General features: G+C 33.9%; 3 protein-coding genes across 4 annotated transcripts in view; 2 read left to right on the forward strand and 1 right to left on the reverse strand.

Moving 5' to 3' along the window:
* Nucleotides 1-818: 818 nt before the first annotated feature.
* LOC112034070 (uncharacterized oxidoreductase At4g09670) lies at nt 819-5,623 on the reverse strand. The gene is made up of 2 exons (XM_024066865.2): nt 5,027-5,623; nt 819-1,580 (listed from the first exon to the last, which is right to left on the reverse strand). The coding sequence occupies exons 1-2, from the start codon at nt 5,486-5,488 to the stop codon at nt 960-962; spliced, it is 1,083 nt and encodes a 360-aa protein (XP_023922633.2). The 5' UTR covers nt 5,489-5,623; the 3' UTR covers nt 819-959.
* Nucleotides 5,624-13,340: 7,717 nt separating this feature from the next.
* Nucleotides 13,341-14,788, forward strand: LOC112034330 (2-oxoglutarate-dependent dioxygenase DAO). Its single transcript, XM_024067145.1, has 3 exons — nt 13,341-13,369; nt 13,506-13,825; nt 14,541-14,788. The coding sequence occupies exons 1-3, from the start codon at nt 13,341-13,343 to the stop codon at nt 14,786-14,788; spliced, it is 597 nt and encodes a 198-aa protein (XP_023922913.1).
* A 2,133-nt stretch (nt 14,789-16,921) lies between these two features.
* LOC112034147 (uncharacterized aarF domain-containing protein kinase At1g71810, chloroplastic) overlaps nt 16,922-19,604 on the forward strand; it is a 28,139-nt gene continuing 25,456 nt past the window's right edge. The window contains exons 1-2 of one of the 2 annotated variants that reach the window (XM_065770434.1): nt 16,922-17,444; nt 17,545-17,592. In XM_065770434.1, coding sequence (XP_065626506.1) covers nt 17,121-17,444; nt 17,545-17,592 — 372 coding nt within the window. In that variant the 5' untranslated portion in view covers nt 16,922-17,120. The remainder of the gene's footprint in view (nt 17,445-17,544; nt 17,593-19,604) is intronic. The other variant, XM_065770433.1, reaches the window with a different exon arrangement.

A 19,604-nucleotide genomic window follows, 5' to 3' on the forward strand; every position in this document is an offset into this window, starting at 1 on the left:
TTTGTTTATGCACTTAGAAACCATGGTAATAGTAGACATGGATGGTCTTTTCTTTAGACTCAAGGCACCATTAGTGAAATTACCACCCCACCACCCAGTATGAACTTCAAACCTTTCAAATTAATGCATTAACAAACAAACCATAGGTATACAATATTCTAACCTGAGTACTTTCTACTTCATGTAGAGGCTCAATTAGATTATTAGAACCTTGCACTAGGTCGGTGCCTTTGTAGCTTGCATAGCATGATCATATGTGTCTGGCAGTTGGTTGTAATTGGATGAGGCTTAAAAAATTACTTTAAATTAAAATACATTTATCACATTTCGCATTGAAACAGGTAAAGGGTTAAAATTCAGAATTCAGACTACTACCATTAAGAGATTACTGATTAGTGTCGAACAATATGTAATGAACTCAAATGTTTTTAAGCATTTTCATGATGGTTTGGATCACTCGTAGGCTCTCTCTCAAACTCGACTTCACATAATCCAGAGCCGTTCCAGAATGATTTTCATATAATGCCCAATTCGGTAATGGAAAATTTTAAAAGAACAGGTTTTGGGGAAATGCTCATCTTCGTGGTTTAATTCACCTATATGTGGTGCCTTGGCTTTGCGCTCATAACTTGGTATATCATGCTTCCATGGAGCAGTAGATGAATGCATCTCAATCCAGCCGTACTAACAAGTAACAGGGCATTCCAATCAAGTTTCCACTTCATATGTATGCTAATTTGGTGTGAAACAAACTACTATAAAGTAGCCTTCCAATTCACAATCAAATCTTGAAAGCACCGCATAACAGGCTTTGCATATCAATACAAACAAGCAAACATCAGAATATATAAATATAAATATGCATGTGTCAAGTCGATACCAGAATGACAATGCCTTATTTGACATGCAATAAACAGCAATACAGTTCAATGAGAAACCACAGTATCGAGACATTTCAATTAATTCCCGACCTCTACAGGCTCAAAGCCTTTTTCAATTGATGCCTTGACTGCATCTAATACTAGCTGCGTTTTCCTACTGATGGTTGGCCACTTCTTCTCAGGTTTCGAGCCCTTCACTTTGATAGTTTCTACCAAATTAGAAAATTCCTTCACCATGAGAGCCTCCTGAGGAAGATCTGTGGTGACAGTGTGCTTACTTGGCGGCGGTTCCCATCCTGACACAAGTTCATTGAACCAGCACTCAGTACCCGCAGAAAAAGAAGCCTCCTTTTCTTGAAAAGGGACGACAAAATCATGAAGATGTAAAGTTCCCTTCGTCCCAATAGCAGTTATATCCATGGTCAAATGTGACAAGAAAGAGCAGTGAAAGGTGGCTACTTTCCCATCGTCCCAGTGTAGAGAAGCACCACAAGATAAAATCACTCCTGCATCATTTAATACTGCTCCATGCAAGGCTATTACTGTTTTAGGCAACTCATAGTCAGCAACCCACAGGATTGACCTTATGCAATACCACCCAGCATCTCCAAGAGCACCATGCGCATCAAGATCTGGCTTGACGCGAATGTCATTCTTAAGAAAATCAGGATCAGCAGCAAATGTAAAGATGGTTTGTATCTGTAGATCCAAAACCGATTTTCTTAGAAAACTAAAATAAATAAATAAATCTTCAAAAATGAAATTATTTATCAGCTGCTAACATTAATGCCTTAACCCTGATTATTTGCCACCTACATTGAACAGAAACTTCAGCATGGGAGCCACCCATAACCACATTAAATACACTAGTTCTCAGATGCTTACTAAAAATGCATGCAGAACTTCATGAAGCATCAAAAATTTGAAAATAACTAATTAACTTCAAAAACATGCCCCGTACTTCTTTGATAAACATCAGATGTGCCCTTAACACTAGGATCTGACCTTTTAACGATATTATTGTTTGCTAGTGTTTCCAATTGAGACATCCAGAGTTCAACCAAACCCCCCCCCCCCCTTTCTCTCTTCAGGCAGTTGTAACTATTGAATTTATCAAAAATAGCCACATAGAATCACTATTATATTTACCATATCATTTAAACAAATTCATTACAATTTTTTTTTCTCCTAAACCTTTTTTTTTTATATTTAATCCTATACTCTTACTTGTATTAAACATGATTACTTAAAAGGAGTAATCAGTGAAATGAGCAGCAGAAATCAGGTTAAAAATTCTTATAGACACATTGCATCATCAAGGCGGCCATAAAATTCAATCTCTTGCATTAGAGGACCAGGAAATCATTGAGTCATCTTATCCAACATCTAAACCAATTCTCTGCTACTCTATGTCAGATTTTTCCCTTCTACACTGGATAAAGGTAGAAAACTTTGCAGAAGCCTCAACACCAAAGGTTCAATCAAAATAAATATTCAAGACTTTTTAGGATAACTAGAAAAAGTTTTCCATCTCATTTAGAATTTCCATGTTTTAGTTCTACAATTTCATTAGCAGACAAGATTGCCTACAAATTGCACACACACCCATTTTGATGATGGTAAGAGTGGTAGTAGAGTTGGAAGCTATAAAAGAGAACCAAAGCTATGCTCCACATAATGAAGGCCATACATAGCATTAACTCTCATCAGGGACATCATATGCTTTTTGAAACTAATAATCATTAAAGACACCAATGGGGTGAAATCCAAGTACAAGCCAAGGAAAAGCAGAGTCTAACTTGTTCTGTTGCTTGCTTTTTCATTAGTAGCATATTCGCACATGCCTGAGCATGTATCAAAGTTTGTTTTCACAGAGAGAGAGAGAAGGGGGGAGAGGTGGAAATTGCAGTGAAGTCAGTTAAAAGAATGAAGTTAACTCATCTTAGGTCATCTCACATCTAAGACTTCTTCTAGGAATTTACATATATATAATAAAATTAAAAATTCTTGTAGGTATTCATTAGTGTCTTCATAAATTTTAGTTTTGCATGCCGTAATTAGAGATTTAGGCTAGGAATATCTTGTGATGTGCTAATTGTGGGTGAGAGAGCTCTTTGGGAATCTTTGAGCTTTTAGATTTGTCAAAATGTATGTACAACTATCTTAAACTTCTAATGACCGTACTTTATTTCATTGTGAAACTTTCCCCTCTTCCCCACCTATGAATGTGAACATAAGTTAAAGCTTGTACCATATCTCATCCAAAATACATATGTGGGTGGGGGGTGGGGGGGTTTGATGATACCAAGGCTTGGCAATTGAATCGTAGTGGTGTCTTTGATGTGCATTCTTTTTATAAATCATTATTGAAAACTCCGTTGGTTTTTTTCCCTTGGCAATGCATCCGGAGTGTTAAGGTTCCTAGAAGAGTGTCTTTTTTCTTATGGACAACTACTAGGGGTGGGATTCTCACAATAGATAACCTTGTTAAGAAGAACTTGCCTCTTGTTAATTGGTGTTGCCTATGTCGGTGTGAGGAGGAAACTGTGGATCATTTATTACTACATTGCAAGTTTGTCCATACCTTGTGGAGTGAAGTCTTCTACTTGTTTGGGGTTCAATGGGTGATGCCAAAGACAGTAGTCTCTCTACTTTCTACATGGTGGAATTGGTTGGGCATTCATTCTTCCAATGTTTGGAATATGGTACCAGCGTGTCTTATGTGGTTAACTTGGAAGGAACACAATGTCCAAACATTTGAGGACACTAAAAGAACTGTGGACCTTTTGAAGTCTTTACTAACTAGGACTTTGTTTGAATGGTATCGTATTTAGGGTTTTACGCATTGTACTTCTTTGCTTGATTTCATTAATTATGTTAGCTTTTCCCTTTAATCTGTTTGTATCCGCTTTTTTGCAGTGAGTTTACTATTGTAAACTCCTTTTACTTTTCTTATCAATAAAGTTTTTATTACCTATCAAAAAAAAAAAAAAAAAATTGTATATTTTATTTATCTTCTTTTTTCTCCTTTTTTTATTGATAAGTTTATACTGAGTTTTGACCTCATTGTTAATTCAACTTTTCATAAACCTACTATAATTAACTACACTCAAGACATTCATTTAGCAAAAATTCAACAACAACAATAAATAAAAATCAGCACCTGGGGTTTCTTAGAACCAACATCAAGGATAGAAAACCTAAGAATTAACACCTAAGATTGGGTAGATTCAGCCTTGACGATGGTGTTTGGGCTGCTATTGAGATCAATATGTGGATGGATATGGTTGGCATTTTGTGGTGGTTTCACAACTTTGGGTGGTGAAAAGAGGGGTTTCGGTCACAGTGTTTGGGTTGTTCAGGGCTAGTTTATTGGTTCAGGGTTAGGCTCTGAGACCATATTGATGCATCAAAAATTCGACAAGAACAGAAGTTAAAATAAAAATCAGTTTCTTAGAATCAGCATCGAGAAAGATAATAAAAATATTATATAAAAAAATAATAATAATAATAACCTAAGAATCAACACTTAGGACTGGCCGGAGTTAGCACCAATTCATAGAGAAAAATTCTCTAAATCCTATATTTTTAATCAAATTCAACATGTCCCAGAATGTTCCCTTGAATTAAAACTTCCAGGATTACAACATATAAGGAAAGACTAAATAAAATCAAGGAACAATAGTAGCGACCATCCCCAAGAATTTTTTTTTTTTTTTTTTTTCACTCACCTTCCCTCTAGTTTAGAATAAGATACTCACCTCATTTGAAATGCAAACTATTTAATAAAAAGGTTTTTAAAAATCTCGAAAAAAAAAAAACTTTTAAAATCCCAAATTTCCTATTTAGAGAGGATGTGGAACACAATTTAAGTGGAGAGTAAAATACGAAGTTACAAGATTTTTTAACGCATTTTTTCAGTCATCCAGGTTAACATATAGTTTGCATTTTAAAGAGAGGTGAGGTATTCTAAACTATAGAGAGGGTTGAGTGTAACTAATAACGGAAAAACTGACTTCATAACTGCAATTTTCCTGTAAAATTACACTTACTTTAGACAAAATAAAAAATGTAGCACTAATTCATTAACAACAAAGCATGAAATGAATGAAAAGAGAAATAAAGAAATCAAAAGCCATACATACCGATTTGGGCTGACCGAAACGCTGCATATCAGAGAGGAATTCTTTCATCTTGGCAGTCCGAGGGTTATGCATCCACATGGTTCCGTCCATGAACTGCACCCCATTGGATTCACAAGCCTCGACGATGGCATCGAACTCGACGGCGTTGAGAGCCACAGGCTTCTCCAGCAGCACGTGCTTCTTCTTCCGGGCGGCGAGCACGGCCCACCGGACGTGAAGGCTCGTCGGCAAGGGGACATACACGGCGTCCACGTTTGGGTCGTCGAGTACTGCCTCGTAGGACCCGTAGACCTTCGCATCGGGAGGGAAGTTGTTTTCGGCAGCGAATCGAGCGGCCTTCTCGTGGGACCGACTGCCTACGGCGGCGAGTTTGGCGTTGGGAGCGAGTGTGATTGCACGCGACACCTTGCGAGCTATCTCGGCGCAGCCTATGATTCCGAATCGGATAGCAGCGTCGGCCATTTTGGGAGAGACGATGGTGGGTGGACTTAATTTTAGGAGCGGAGAGTGTGGACTAGAGAGTACTGTGAGAATGTCTGATGGTTAGTGCCTTAGTGGGCTGTGGGCATTCATTCATTTCATATTATACTACTACTCACTGCCTTGTGGTTGGATTTTATGGGCTATTATTGAACACTAGCCTCATCACACTGCTTCCAACGTCAGATGAGATTCTTTTTTAAAAATTATATATAAAATTATTTTTTTATATATAATTAGTTTTTAGCTAAAATTTAAAGCTGACACTCTAAATTTTTTTAAATTTTATTTTAGTCTTCTAATTTTACTTTTTTTTATTTTTAATCTTCTAAGTTTCATATTTATTTAATTAAGGACTTTTGTCAACTTTTATTAAAAAATTTTGAAAAAAAAAATCTAAAAAATATTTTTCAATCATTAATTAAATTTTTTTAATTTAAAAATTTTGAACAAAAATTTTAAAAAAATGAAAAATTAACCACAACATAGAACAAATGTTGAGGAAAAAGCTTTAATTAAATAAACTTGAAACTTAGAGGACTAAAATGAACGAAAACCAAGTTAAAAAATTGAAATGAAATCTGATGAAACTTCGAAAGTCAGTTTTGCATTTTAGCTTTTTTTTTTTTTTTTTTTTGAAGTTACAGGGTTCATTTGAATCCGCTGAACAACAAGTGCCGCCACCCTTGTCTAAAACTAAACAACAATTAGACATTTAGTGTATTATTTATGTTAGTATGTAATTAAAGAAAAAAAATAGTAAAGTTAGCAACTGTTCAAATATTTGATTAGTTAAGTAGATATTTAGTGTAATATTTATATATGAATGAATATCGATGTGTGGGTTAATAAATAATATAGTGTCAGTGGGTTGCATTTTGTCATTTTAGTTTAAAATATTTTTAGAAAAATGATGATAACTGCATAAAAATAAATAAATTTTATACAAACTTAACAAAATAAAAATGTCACTCCTAGTCACATTGACAATAAATAATAAAAACTAATAATAAACTATCATGTAATGATTTAAAAATATAAAAACTTGTAGAAGTTGTAAAATTTTATATATTTGCATTTTTTTTATGGCTCGATATATTCAAGTTTTTTTTGTATTAAATTTTATTTAATGTAAATTTTTTAATGACCTCTCTAAAAAAAAACTCCTAGAGCCGCCATTGATTTTAGGTTGTATTGATCTATGATTAAAGTGTGCAAGATTTCAACCAATATATGCATAAATATTTTTAAGCATAAAATAAACTAATAAAAAATTATTTTATATATATATATATATATATTGAAGTCAAGAGGTTCATTTGAACCCCTGAACAAGAAGTGCCGCCGCCCCGAGAACATAGGTTAGTGGAAACTGGAAAGTTTTATTCAGAATGGGGTAGTTTTATAACATGGGTAGGTTTTTTATTTTTATTTTTTGACAATTTACTGTTCCAATTCTTTATTTTATCGGCGATAAGGATGATTCCGAAACTCGGAACCTGATCCTTTATTTTATTGGCGATAAGGATAATTCTGGAACTCGGAACCTTATTGCCAATAAAATAAAGGAATGTACGTAGGAGCACCTTAATATGGTAGTTGTTACTTTTATACTGTAGTTTATAGGATATATGTGTGGATAAGGCTTTATGACTTTTCATCGGGAAGTTGTTTTTATTTTATTTTATTTTATTTTTTTTTATGGGTTCATCGGGAAGTTTCTATGACCTTTTTTGTTTTTTCCCTTGTTTGCTCCGTTGGAAAACATGACACTCTGGCCCACCATTTAGGGGCATTCTATTTTCTCTCCAAATTTGGAGAAATCGTAGGGTCCTTATGTAGACTACAGCATTTTTTTCCCCTAACAGTCCAATATTACACATGTTTAAATTAGCTAAGTCAAATTATACTTAAAAAATAGATTTCAGTTAATCAATTGGCACATGTTTTAATTAGTTGAGTCAAATTATACTTAAATAGTAAATTTCAATTAACTTAACTTGTAAAGTTTTTAATGGTTAAATATAAGAGATTTGTTGTTCAAATCCTTCTCATACTAAAAATTGGCATCTTAATCTAATAATAAAGAAATATACTTAAAAAAAAAAATAAAAAAAATCTATGAATAAAGAGGATTGACTTCCTCGCCTAGTGTCATTTGACTGGTGAAACAAATTTTGTTTTTTCTTTTTGGCTCATTGAAGTATTTGGTTCTTAGTCAATTGAGAAATGCCCGATAAGGTTACGCTTTCCTTTAACGTCACCCTTCGGCGTCTAGAGATTTTAATGGCCAATAAGAATAAAGAATTCATTTGAAGGAAAACTATTTCTTTAGAACAAATTCTAAATAATTTCACTATTATTAAATTAATTATAATATTTCGTGTATGTCTCATGATTAAAGAAAAAAATATTTCTTTGTTTTTTTTTGTTCTCATACACATTCTTTTTGTATCTTACAACTAATTTTTTTTTTTTTTTTTGCTCTCACACATACTAATTATCTCTCTCAAATACGACAATACTTTGCTCTCTTTTTGGTTGTCTTCTTTTTCTCTACACCACAAACCTTGTTGCTTTGTCTTCTCTTATATATGAGGCACACCATCACAAAACCATACGAACCTTATTTATATATAAAGGGTCCATTTGGATAGCACTTATTGTTGCTGAAAGTTGATAAAAACTGATTGTTGCTGAAAACACTGTAGCAAAATAATTTTTAAATGTGTGAATAGTACCGTAGGACCTATTTTTAATATTAAATATTGCGTAAATAGTGCATGAACAGTATACGCACAGTACACGCACAGTAAATTTTGTCCCCAAAGTCAAGAAAACCGGCAAAAAAAAAAAAAAAAAGAGAAAACGCAACTTGACTTTAAGTAGAAAGAAGTGCTATCCAAACCTTACCAAATAAGGCTTTTGTCTTCTAAGACACGGTCTCCTAATTCAATTTTCCTTTTGCTTTCCAAGGAGTTCACCAAATCCTAATTCCCTTTGAATTAGAATTCTTGATGCAAGCCCATTAAATGGGCTATCACGTGGGTTGGACCCACAACAGAAAAATCATTCTGAAACCCTAAGATTCAACGCAAAAAAATTTCAAAATCAAAAGATTCAAAACCAAGCAAATATGCAAAAATTTTCAGATAAAATAAACGGAGCAAGCAAGAAATCATAGAGGAAAACCATGACGTTGCTAATTAAGGGAGAAGACTGAACTGATGTCGTCAAGAGAGAAAAGATATTTATGGTTCGTTTGGACTGAGGGAAAGGGAGGGGGAGTAGAGTAAAGTAGAGTGGAATTAACTCAAAATTAGCCTATTTTTAACTAACTCTAATCTACTTCTCTCCACTCCTCCTCCCTCTCCCCTCAATTCAAATAGGCCATTAAGTTGTTGCCTCTAGGCAAGGAAGTGAGTCCCTCTTTAATCTATATATATATATAACCGAAACTTCTAAAACTCTCACAATTTTCCACATCAACATAACATTCAAATAAAATTCCTCATTGCTCTTTTTCTAAAACTTAACTTTCATCATATGACAAATACTCAATATACCCAGCCATCTAACTGCTGGGAAAATAACTGTTCATTCAATTCCCAGTTGTTGCCATACAAATTTATAAACTTCATTATATCATTCTACATAAACTACACTACTTCTTTTAACTAAAATCCAACTCAAACACGTGGCCTAATCTGATTGGCTATCTTTTATCTCTCTCTATACAAAATATTCATGATATCTCTAATACCCGTTGTTGTCTACCACAATCTGACCATATATTTCTCTACTAGCTGCCAGAGCGGAGCATTAAACACTCTTCTTGCTCACCAAGATTATGTCACAACACAATAAGACCTTGACTAAATCTCTAAGGCCTCGCTTGGGAGGAGAAAATGGAATAGAAAGGAATGAAAAAAATCATTTTAGAATATTCTTCCATTCCTTTATTTGGGAGTTTTAATGGATGGAATGGAATGAGTAAGAAATACTCATTCCTCTCTATTCCCTTAAAATTTCAAATTTTCATTCCCCTCGAAATTGAGAAAAATGGGAGGGAATGAAATTAGATTTACTAATTTTTTTTCTAAAACTTCCAAAATACCCCTATATATTCAACTCTTTATTTTAAAATAGGAGTCTAATAATAATATTATCATAAAATGATTTCATTCCATTCCCTCAATACTGCTCCCAAACAAGATTACTCACATTCCATTCATTTTCATTCATTTCCATTCATTTATTTTAAAACATCCAATCAATGTTACTTAATTTCATTCCATTTCAATTTTTTTTTTCATTCTTTTTTCTTACTTAAATACATTTCATTCCATTCCCTTCTTTTCTATTCCTTATAATCATTTCATTTCTTTCCCTTATGAACTCCTAAGCAGAGCCTAAAACTTCATTGACTTTCAACCAATTATTCTATTACTTGTTAGAAATGTGTTGTAATGGAACCTTGAGCCAAAAATACAAACACCCGAAAAAAGAAGCATTTCCAACTGAACCCTAACAGTGTATTCAACACTTAACACCTGGCTGGAAGTGATATCATAAGCTATTTAATGCTGAAATCCTAGCAACCAGCTCTTATACCCAAAATAGCAAAATACCCTTGAAAGAGATCTTACCATTTTTCAGCCAAATCCATGAAATGACCTCTCCAGCAGTCTAAAATTACCCATCTAACCTCATTGGCTTTTGCCCAAAGCAAACAGCTGTCTCATGATAGTTGTCACAGCTTTTCCTGACAATTGGGACAGCTTTTTCATGATAGCTGTCATAACTTTTCTTGACAGTTGGGACAACCTTTTTAGAACAGTTGTGACAGCTAACCCAACAACCTGAGCATTACTGATTTTTTCACTTTTGGCTAAAACCAAAACCAACTAAAATAACTATCTTTTTTCTTGCCAAAATAACTATCTTTTTCTTACCAAAATACTTTCATTTTCTGCTTCTCTTTCCCCAGCAGCTCTTATCCAAAACAGCAAGAATACCTTAAATTTAAACATACAATTTTTTGCCAAATCTTAAGATGGATTCTCTGAGGATTCATTGCTATTTGGGACAGATTTTGGCTTATATTCTTTGCTAAAATACCCTCTTAAACTCAGCTCTAAAGGGGACCCTTCCTCAACACCTCAAAGGGGGGGACACTAATGGAGAAAAGGAACTCTCTCATAAACTTCTCGTTCCCTCTAATCATCTTCTGAAACTTTTAATAAAGTGCTGAACTTCTGAGTTTTTAGTTTCCAAATTAGGAACTAAACTCTTCAGCTCTTAGCTCATAAATGCCCTTCATAAGCTTTTATATAACAAAAAATCCCAGCAGCTTTGCTAAACACACTACAATACTATTACTCTCTTATACTCATTATCTCACTCTCCATATTCTGAAAATACATATATTTTGCTGCTCATATCTCTAAACATTTCTTTCTCCACTTCTCTTACACAATCTTATACACACTACACCATTACATATAACACACCACAGCTCTTTGAAACTCCACTCTCATACTTTCTCACTCTGAAATTCTACTGTTTTACTGCCCATAAACACATTTCAATACTCTTCTCCACCTATCTTATAAAAGCCCTTCTCATGGAATGCATGAACTTCTAATGCTAAAGTCCTTCTCCTAGAAAGTACCAATATCTCATATCAAAGTCTTTCTCATGGAAGGCACAAATCCATCTTACATAAAGCCTTTCTCTTAGAAGGCATATATACTCTATACAAAAGCACTTCTCATGGAAGGTAACACTATTTATAACTTCACAAAAACCAAAATAGCATTGTCAAGGGGAAAACTCATTTAAGTGCATGATAAGAAGGGCAAGCTTAACTAGCCCATACACATAGCTGGACATACTCTCTCTCTTTCTAGTTGCACCCATTTTTCCCCTTAATCTTGAAGTTATTATGGCAATCTGCCTCTCTACCGCTGGAGTCACTCTGTTGTGATATTATCAACTCACAGGAGCTGTACAGTTGGGGCTACAAACTATACAAAGATAAGTGACTGTGCTTCCTTATTTTTAAATTTACATCATTGAGTATATTATTGCTTCACATTTAAATACATATTACTTTATTCCAACTACTATTACAATTATTAACCAAGGCTTAAACTCATTTAAATGCATGATAAGAGGGGCAAGCTTAACTAGCCTCTACCGCTGGCATTTTGCTGGAATCCTATCAGTTCATTGATGTTACACAGCTGGAGCTATAAACCATATAAAGATAAGTGACTTTGCTTCCATATATTTAAATTTACATCGTTGAGTACATGATTACTTTACCTCTAAATAAATTGCTTTATTTCAACTACTATTACAAACTACTAATCAAAGCTATTATATCAAACACATATTACATATTTATTCAACCGTTATCATGATTCTTAGACTTTGGCCTTAATGATTTTGTAGGCTTAAAAATACGCCGGAAGCCATTAGACCACATGGCCCAATGTTGAGTTTCGGATGCAAATCCCCAAAAAGAACCCTGACCTAGTAAAGTCATCCCTCCAACAGACCACACCTGGCTTGGCAACCGAAAAAGGCCCCCGAACAAAATCTTGACTTCAAGTTACAAGCTCAATTGTTTTTATTTATTTATTTTTTTATGTGTGTGTAAATGTGTGTGCAACAAAATGTGTAATAAACATTGCTCTTTTGAGAAATAGTCTGTTTTGAATATCATCCTTACGAGAAATGAGTGTTTTTAGCATCCAAGAGATGAGTTACATACTTTCAATAGAACTCATCTCTTCTATGTTGGAACTTTAAAAAATGCAATTTCCCTATATACTTTTAAAATAGTCTTAATTATCAAAATAATTTTAAAAATAATATTATTAAGTAAAAATAGCCTTTTTTTTAATGTAAAATATTAATATTAATATTAATTACTGTCATATTTGTAAAATATTCAAATTTTGATTTTTGTATTTCAATCCATGATTTGGCGATTAAAGAGGTTTTACATGTATAGTTTTAGTCAGATGACTTTTTTAATGAATCAAATATCTTGTTTAAATAATATACCTTGATAGTTCAATAAATTGTACAAGTTGGAAAAGATAACTCTAAATTAGTTCTCAAAAAAAAAAAAAAAAAAAGACTTTATCCTTTTAAAGTTATTTAAAAAAAAAGAATTTATGGGTTGGATATTATGTAACTTCCTATTAACATTAAATTTTATGTATATGGTTATATTAAGTCCGGAGATGACATAATCCAATAGGAAAGCTGGAAATCTTATTTTAATTTTTAATTATTGTGTGGTGTAATATTAATGAAATTTATTATCTATGAATTTAACTTGATGTAATTTTTTAAATAAATAAAAGAAAACAATATCTTTGTTTGGCAATCTAATATTATTTGAGGGGCGAGTAATGATTGGAGTACTACAAATTTTTTTATATAAATCTTACAAATTGATTAGTCACCATTTACAAAAAAGTAATTCAAATATTTATTTATTATGTTGTTGAAGTGGCATAAATCATTCACATCAATTTGTAAGCTTCAAATTTGTAATGCAATAGTGAGGAGAAGAAAGCATACTCTTTACTCTTACAAGAGAGAAATCATTGAAGGCAACACCTTATTCTATAATTTTAGGGAATGATACAATCTTTCTTAAACATTTGGCAAGGTGGTTGTAGATTTGAATTTTAGAGCAATGGGTGATGTAATGGATATTATTGTTAACGTGACACCAATTACATTATTAATTTGTAAATTTTTAGTAGTAAAATTGATTGTAATTTTAAATCTTCCTAGAGCAACTACCCCCATGTTCTGGTGCATAGTTTTTATGCATATGTTTGAACTTGTTTTCCTTTTCAAAACTATTTTCAACTAGTTTTCTTCTTTATTAAATATCATTTAGAAACAAAGAGAGAAACGACTAGAGTTTAATCACATTAATTGATTCTAATTGAGCTGCTCTTATTGCCAGAGAGATAATACTGATGTATACTCAAGCAATACATGATCTGGCCATTGATTTAGGGCGAATGTTGGCCAAAAGTGTGGGGTTGGCGAGCAAATTGTTCAAGGGATGGTCTTGTCATCTTAGAATTAACAAATACAACTTCACCCCTCAAACTGTAGGATCCACTGCTCTACGAATGCACACAGATTCTGGATTCCTAACCCTACTTCAAGATGATGAAAATGTTAGCGGTCTTGAATTCGTGGACAAGTCTGGTGCCTCTGTATCCATTGATCCCTGGCCAGGCACCCTCCTTGTCAATCTTGGGGACATTGCTAAGGTAGGCAAAGGATGCCATGTATGTCTTTCATTTATTTGTTAGAATTATCATGCTCTAACTCATAATGTAGTGATTAAAAAAATGACAAAATTTAGCTACAAAATTGGTTATAACCTCTGCCTACAACCTTACTCAATAAAATGAATATTATTACATATTTTGAAAATTTAACCATTGAATTATATACTCTTTATACTTTTAATACACATGTCAAATTTTGTGTCAATCGGATATTATTTATTATATGATCTATAAACTTATATTTTATGCATAATTTTAATTTACGAAAACTTGTAATTTAAATAATTTATTGATAATGTAGTTATTGATCTTTAATTTTCTAGAAATTTTGCAAGCATAGAAGATATAAGAAAAAGATGTAAGCCCCCTCAAAAAAAAAAAAAAAAAAGATGTAAGAATTTGTCAAAATTCACCTCTAATAAATAGATATTGAGTAAGATTGTAGACTAAGACTACAACCAATTTTATAGTTAAATTTTGTCCTTAAAAAAATATTTAATTTTAGTCACATGACTTTTTTACTAAGTCATATGATTATTTTTTTAAAATAATACACAAAAATAATCTTATAATTCACTGCATAATGGATTAAAAAATAGCTCTAAACATGTTTGGAGTGAAACATTGTCCTTCCATTTATCTGCCCTTGGATTAATTTTGAGTTAAAATTTTTTATAATTTTTGTTGATATGTTGAAGGTAGGAGCAATGGAAGGTTTTGTAATGTAAAGCATCGAGTACAGTGCAAGGAAGCAAGTATACGAGTGTCAATTGCTTCATTTTTCTTGGGACCAAAGGAAGCGGCAGTTGAAGCCCCACCAGAACTTGTGGATTCTGAAAACCCACGCCAGTTTGTCCCTTTTACCTATGAAGATTATAGAAAACTCAGACTTTCCATCAATTTGCATGTTGGTGAAGCCCTCCAATTTGTACGCTCCCATTCATGATCTACTGGCATGCCATGTATATCCACAGCATTTATACATATCCTCCTCGCCCAATTGTGATGATCTATAAGTCTAGATATAAAACAAATTTCACAATTTTTTTTTCTTTATAATTGTTAATTGTGATTGGTGCATAATAAAAGTTATGTTAATGGTGTTGCCATTCTATACAAAAATGATCTCGCACTAAATGGTATTGTAGTATTGTTGTATTAAGATTCGCTAGTTATTTAAACTAAAAATTTAAAATAAAAGCTTGATCTTAGGCTAAGGTTTGAGGTCAACCGGAAAAGTTGGCATGCTCCGGTCATGTTTGGTTCCTTTGAAAACTGAGTGCATTCTATTTTCATTTCTATTTTTTGTGGGACTCAAACAAGGCCTATTCTTCACGAGTTATTTTTGGTAAATCTTAATCATATATCCATAAATCGTAAAAATCGTTTATGATTAATTATGTACTAATGTTGTCGTTGATTCGTCGTAAAATGTTATTTAGAAAACATTTTCAGTGTTTTTATGTGTTTGGGGTGGCATAAAATCTTGGTCAACCCAAAAATATTTTTTGTTGAACAGGGAAGTGTAGTTATGATGGCTGAAAAATGCTTTTACGCAAGTATGACAGAGTAAGCCTTGTCGATCACTACATATCAAAAAAATCCTTGTCGATCACTAAAGTATTAGTTGACCTGGTAAGTGATAAAAATTTCAAGCATCTATTTGGAGACTTGTTTAGCACGACCTATTAGAACTTGTGTAAGATTTGGGAAACTGAGAAAAGAAGAGCTTGAAAGCTAGAGAGAAAAACAGAGAGAGAAGCTTCTGGAGTAATTCTCTATTTTTACTCAATGAATCAAAAACTGTACAAAGCATCACTTTATAGCTACAGGGGAAGAAACTAACTTCCACAATATAAGGAAGTCAGTTATTGCACGTGTAACACATACGTGTGAACATAAAATTAACTATCAATAAACTACATGTAGTACAACAAGTAAATAAGACAGTCTTGTAGTTTAGGTGGCCCTTCATGTCGTTTAAGCAGCAACCACTGCATTCTCCACACACTTCACTGCACTGGCTTCTTTCCCTTCTTCTTCCGGTCTTTAGCATCTTTGCACTTAACATCTTTACAACTTGCCCTTGAACCGCCGAGCATGAACTAGGATGCTTGTGAGTTTCATAGGATTGGGATTATGGGTAGTCATATTGCTACTTCAATAGTTCCTCTCAATGTTGAATTTGGGGGATGGTTATCTTTTTCTTATGAATCTGCCTAGAGGAGATGACAAGGGTACGGTGTCTAGGCAAAATTGATAGATGTAACAAAAGGGAGAAAGACCAAAATACCCTTATGGAAATCTCTATAAATAGAGAGGGATTCTCCAAAGTCCAAACGAAGGTATGAAAAAATAAAGGGTAAATTATGTATTTGGATTTTGGTCTCTTTCTTTTACACCATATTTCAATTTAGTCTCCAACTTTTCAATTATGTCAATTTAGTTTCTAACCTTTCAGTGTCGTGCCATTATTTCTTAGATGGAAAAGTCTGACGTGTCAAAAATTGACATAATTGAAAGATTAGAAATTAAATTAAAATATGGTGTAAAGAATAGAGACTAAATATGTAGTTTATCCAAAAATAAACAAACTTACCATACTTTGCTCAAATTTACACTCCATTTTTCTAACTTTGCCATTGGAGTATCTTTCATAACCCCAATAGTCGAGGAAGGATATAGTGTAGGCTTTCTTTTTCCTAATTTGGTTTTAGGGGCTTTCTTTGTTTTTCTTATAAAAAAGGCAATTTTTAGGGGGCTCGTTCGGTAAGAATTTTTAGTAAGGTTGTTTAAGTTTTGTGAAAATACATATAAGTGAAAAAAAAATGTGAAAATATATATTGTAGTGTTTAAATAATAATTTTTATTATTTAAACAATATTACCAAACGAGACCTAAGAGGTTGGGGTTTGCATCGTAACTTCCTCCTTTACACTATTTTCCCTTCACAGTCACAAAATACTTTTTTAAAATAATTGTAACTAATAAAATAATTTCTTGAATAATATTATTAAGAAAAAATTATCTGGAGGAAAAAAAAGAAAAAAAGTAAGGATAACAAATGCAAGGATCTCATAGGAGACGTTAGCCTGCACGGCAGCACTGTTCAACTCTCTCAAAAAATCAAACAAAGCTTAATTTATCATACACTGCACAGAACCACAGTAGTAGTAGTTTCATTCATAAATCAATCATTTCCGTTATTACCAGCTTGTGACTTCTGTTCTAACTGAGATTCATCAGCAAAAACACACACGTCAAACCAAACCAAAGCAATGCTACTACTCTTTCCCACACCCTCCTTTCCCGCCAATTTCACTCCCTCCAAACCTCTCTGTCTCCCTCACCGCCGTCTCCTCCTCCTCCGTTGCAAGGCTGCCGACTTCGACTCCTTCACCGAGCGCTCCGGCTACCTCTTCGACCTCACCGCCTCCGAGGCCGATTCCTTGACCGAATATAGCGTCTCGAAGATCGCCGCCGTCTATAGGAGGAAACCGCTCATCCTATTTCGCCGCCTTTATCAGATCGGTACCACTTTTGGCAACTGGTTCGCCCTCCGCTACCTCGACCGGGTTTATGATCGCTCTGACCTCATGTTCCAGGAAAAAAAAAAAAAAAAAAAACGCTCATTTCGTTTCGATTCTTTGATTTTCTGCTTCTTTTCATGTTTGTTTTACACTGTTCTTGATGGTTCTGATGCAGATTAGAGCCGCAGAGCTTCGGAAAATATTGGTCGAACTTGGTCCGGTACGTCTTGTTTCTCAATATTGAAGGTTTTTATTATTATTATTATTTATTTTAAATTAAAATTTCATGTGGAACAATCACTGATCTTTTACTTCTTTGTTCAATATTATAAGTTTCTTTTTTCCTTTTTGGTTTGGCCAACAATATGATATTCATGGAATATTGAATTTGTCTAAGATGGCACAACGATGTAGGATAGATTTAGGGAAAACTGGTCTGTATGCTTGGAGGTGGGCTTAAGGTAAGGAAAATTTGTGGGTTTGATTTTAGAAGAAAGGGATAGGGCTTGTAGAATGAATTAGAGTTTGAAATTTTTTGACATTTGGTAAGAAAGTATGTAGGATTAATTAGGGGTGGGAAAATGTTGGGTAAATTACGTGTTTGGTCTCTAACCTTTACGTTTTGTGTTAATTTGGCCATTGACCTTTCAAATGTGTCACTTTGGTCTCTTACCTTTTGGTATTGTGTCAAAATGATCCTTGCCCTTAATAATAATTGTCAGCATTTTTCATCCATCAAAGACCAAACTGACACAATACCAAAAGGTTGGAGACCAAATTGACAAACATTGTCAAGTTTATGGACCAAATATGTAATTTACCTGAAAATGTTTGGTTTGGGTTGCAAAGAAAGAAGAAAAGAGAGGATTTTGTTATTGTGTAAGGTTGTGAACAATATCCTATATCATGAATAGTACTCATGAAAGAGTAAGAAGACCAAAAAGAACTCTAGGCATTTGCATTTATGGTCCGTTTGGATTGAAGGGAGAGAGGGGGAGTAGAGTAGAGTGGAGTAGATTTAGCACAAAATTAACTTATTTTTAGCCAACTTTACTCTACTCCCCTCTACTCTCCCTCCTTCCCCCTTCAACCAAACAGGCCATTAGTTTTTTATGAATTGACTCCTAACCTTTAAAGACATCAAGCAAATATTATAGGCGGACTCTTGTACAGCACTACTGTACTTGTAAACAGAAGGTAAGACTTTTTAATGAAGTTTTTCTTGGGAAGTGGCTATGGAGATTTGGGATGGAGAGGGCTGCCCTTTGGAGGCAAGTGATAGCGGTGACATATGGTTGTGAATGGGGTGGCTGGTGTACTAGGACTATTAATGGTCCATATGGTGTTGGCTTGTGAAAAATATTAGTCGAGGATGATCTCTTTTTCTCGCCACATTCTATATGATATTGGGGATGGGTCTAGGGTGAAATTTTGGTAAGGTTGTTGGTGTGGTGAAACATCTCTTGCAATCAACTATCCTAAATTGTTCAAATTTTGCTGAGATCAGGAGGTTAGTGTGGCTGAGATTATGAAGTTTGATAATTGAATCCTGTATTGGGATGTAAGTTTCTTTAGGGGTGTGCATGCTCTGGAATTAGAGGCACTGGCCGATTTCATGGATACCATATATGGTACTTCGGTGAGAGGGTTTGGTGAGGATAAGATGTGCTGAAAATTTGATAGAGAGAAGGGTTCATGGTTAAGGAATATTATAGTCTCTTAGTGGGCTCTAATGACTATTGCTTTATCTTGGAAAAGCATTTGAAAACAGAAGATTCCTTCTCGAGTAGCTTTCTTTGTTTGGACTGCTACTTTAGGAAAATGCTTAACGATTGAAAATTTACGAAAAAGGAAGGTTTGGATATTGGATTGGTGCTGTATGTGCAAGTGTAATGGTGAATCTGTTGATCATCTTTTTCTTTATTGTCTGGTTGCAATGGATCTGTGGGCTATGGTGTTCGGTTTGTTCGGAGTGAGTTGGGTTATGCCACAATCCGTAGTGGGGATTCTAGCATGTTGGCAAGGCAGATTTGGCCATCATTGAAATGAGTATATATGGTTGATGGTTCCACATTGCTTATTGTGGTGCCTTTCGAGGGAGAGAAATAGTCGGTGCTTTGAAGATAAGGAGAGATCCATATCAGACTTGAAGCTATTTTTCTTTAGAACTTTAATGGATTGGTTGGCTGCTTTGCAGAACCAATCATTTTTATCTTTTCTTGATTTCTTAGA

This window comes from Quercus suber, unplaced genomic scaffold (genome assembly GCF_002906115.3).
Source record: "Quercus suber isolate HL8 unplaced genomic scaffold, Cork oak 2.0 scaffold_31, whole genome shotgun sequence".
In the NCBI taxonomy this organism is placed as follows: Eukaryota; Viridiplantae; Streptophyta; class Magnoliopsida; order Fagales; family Fagaceae; genus Quercus; species Quercus suber.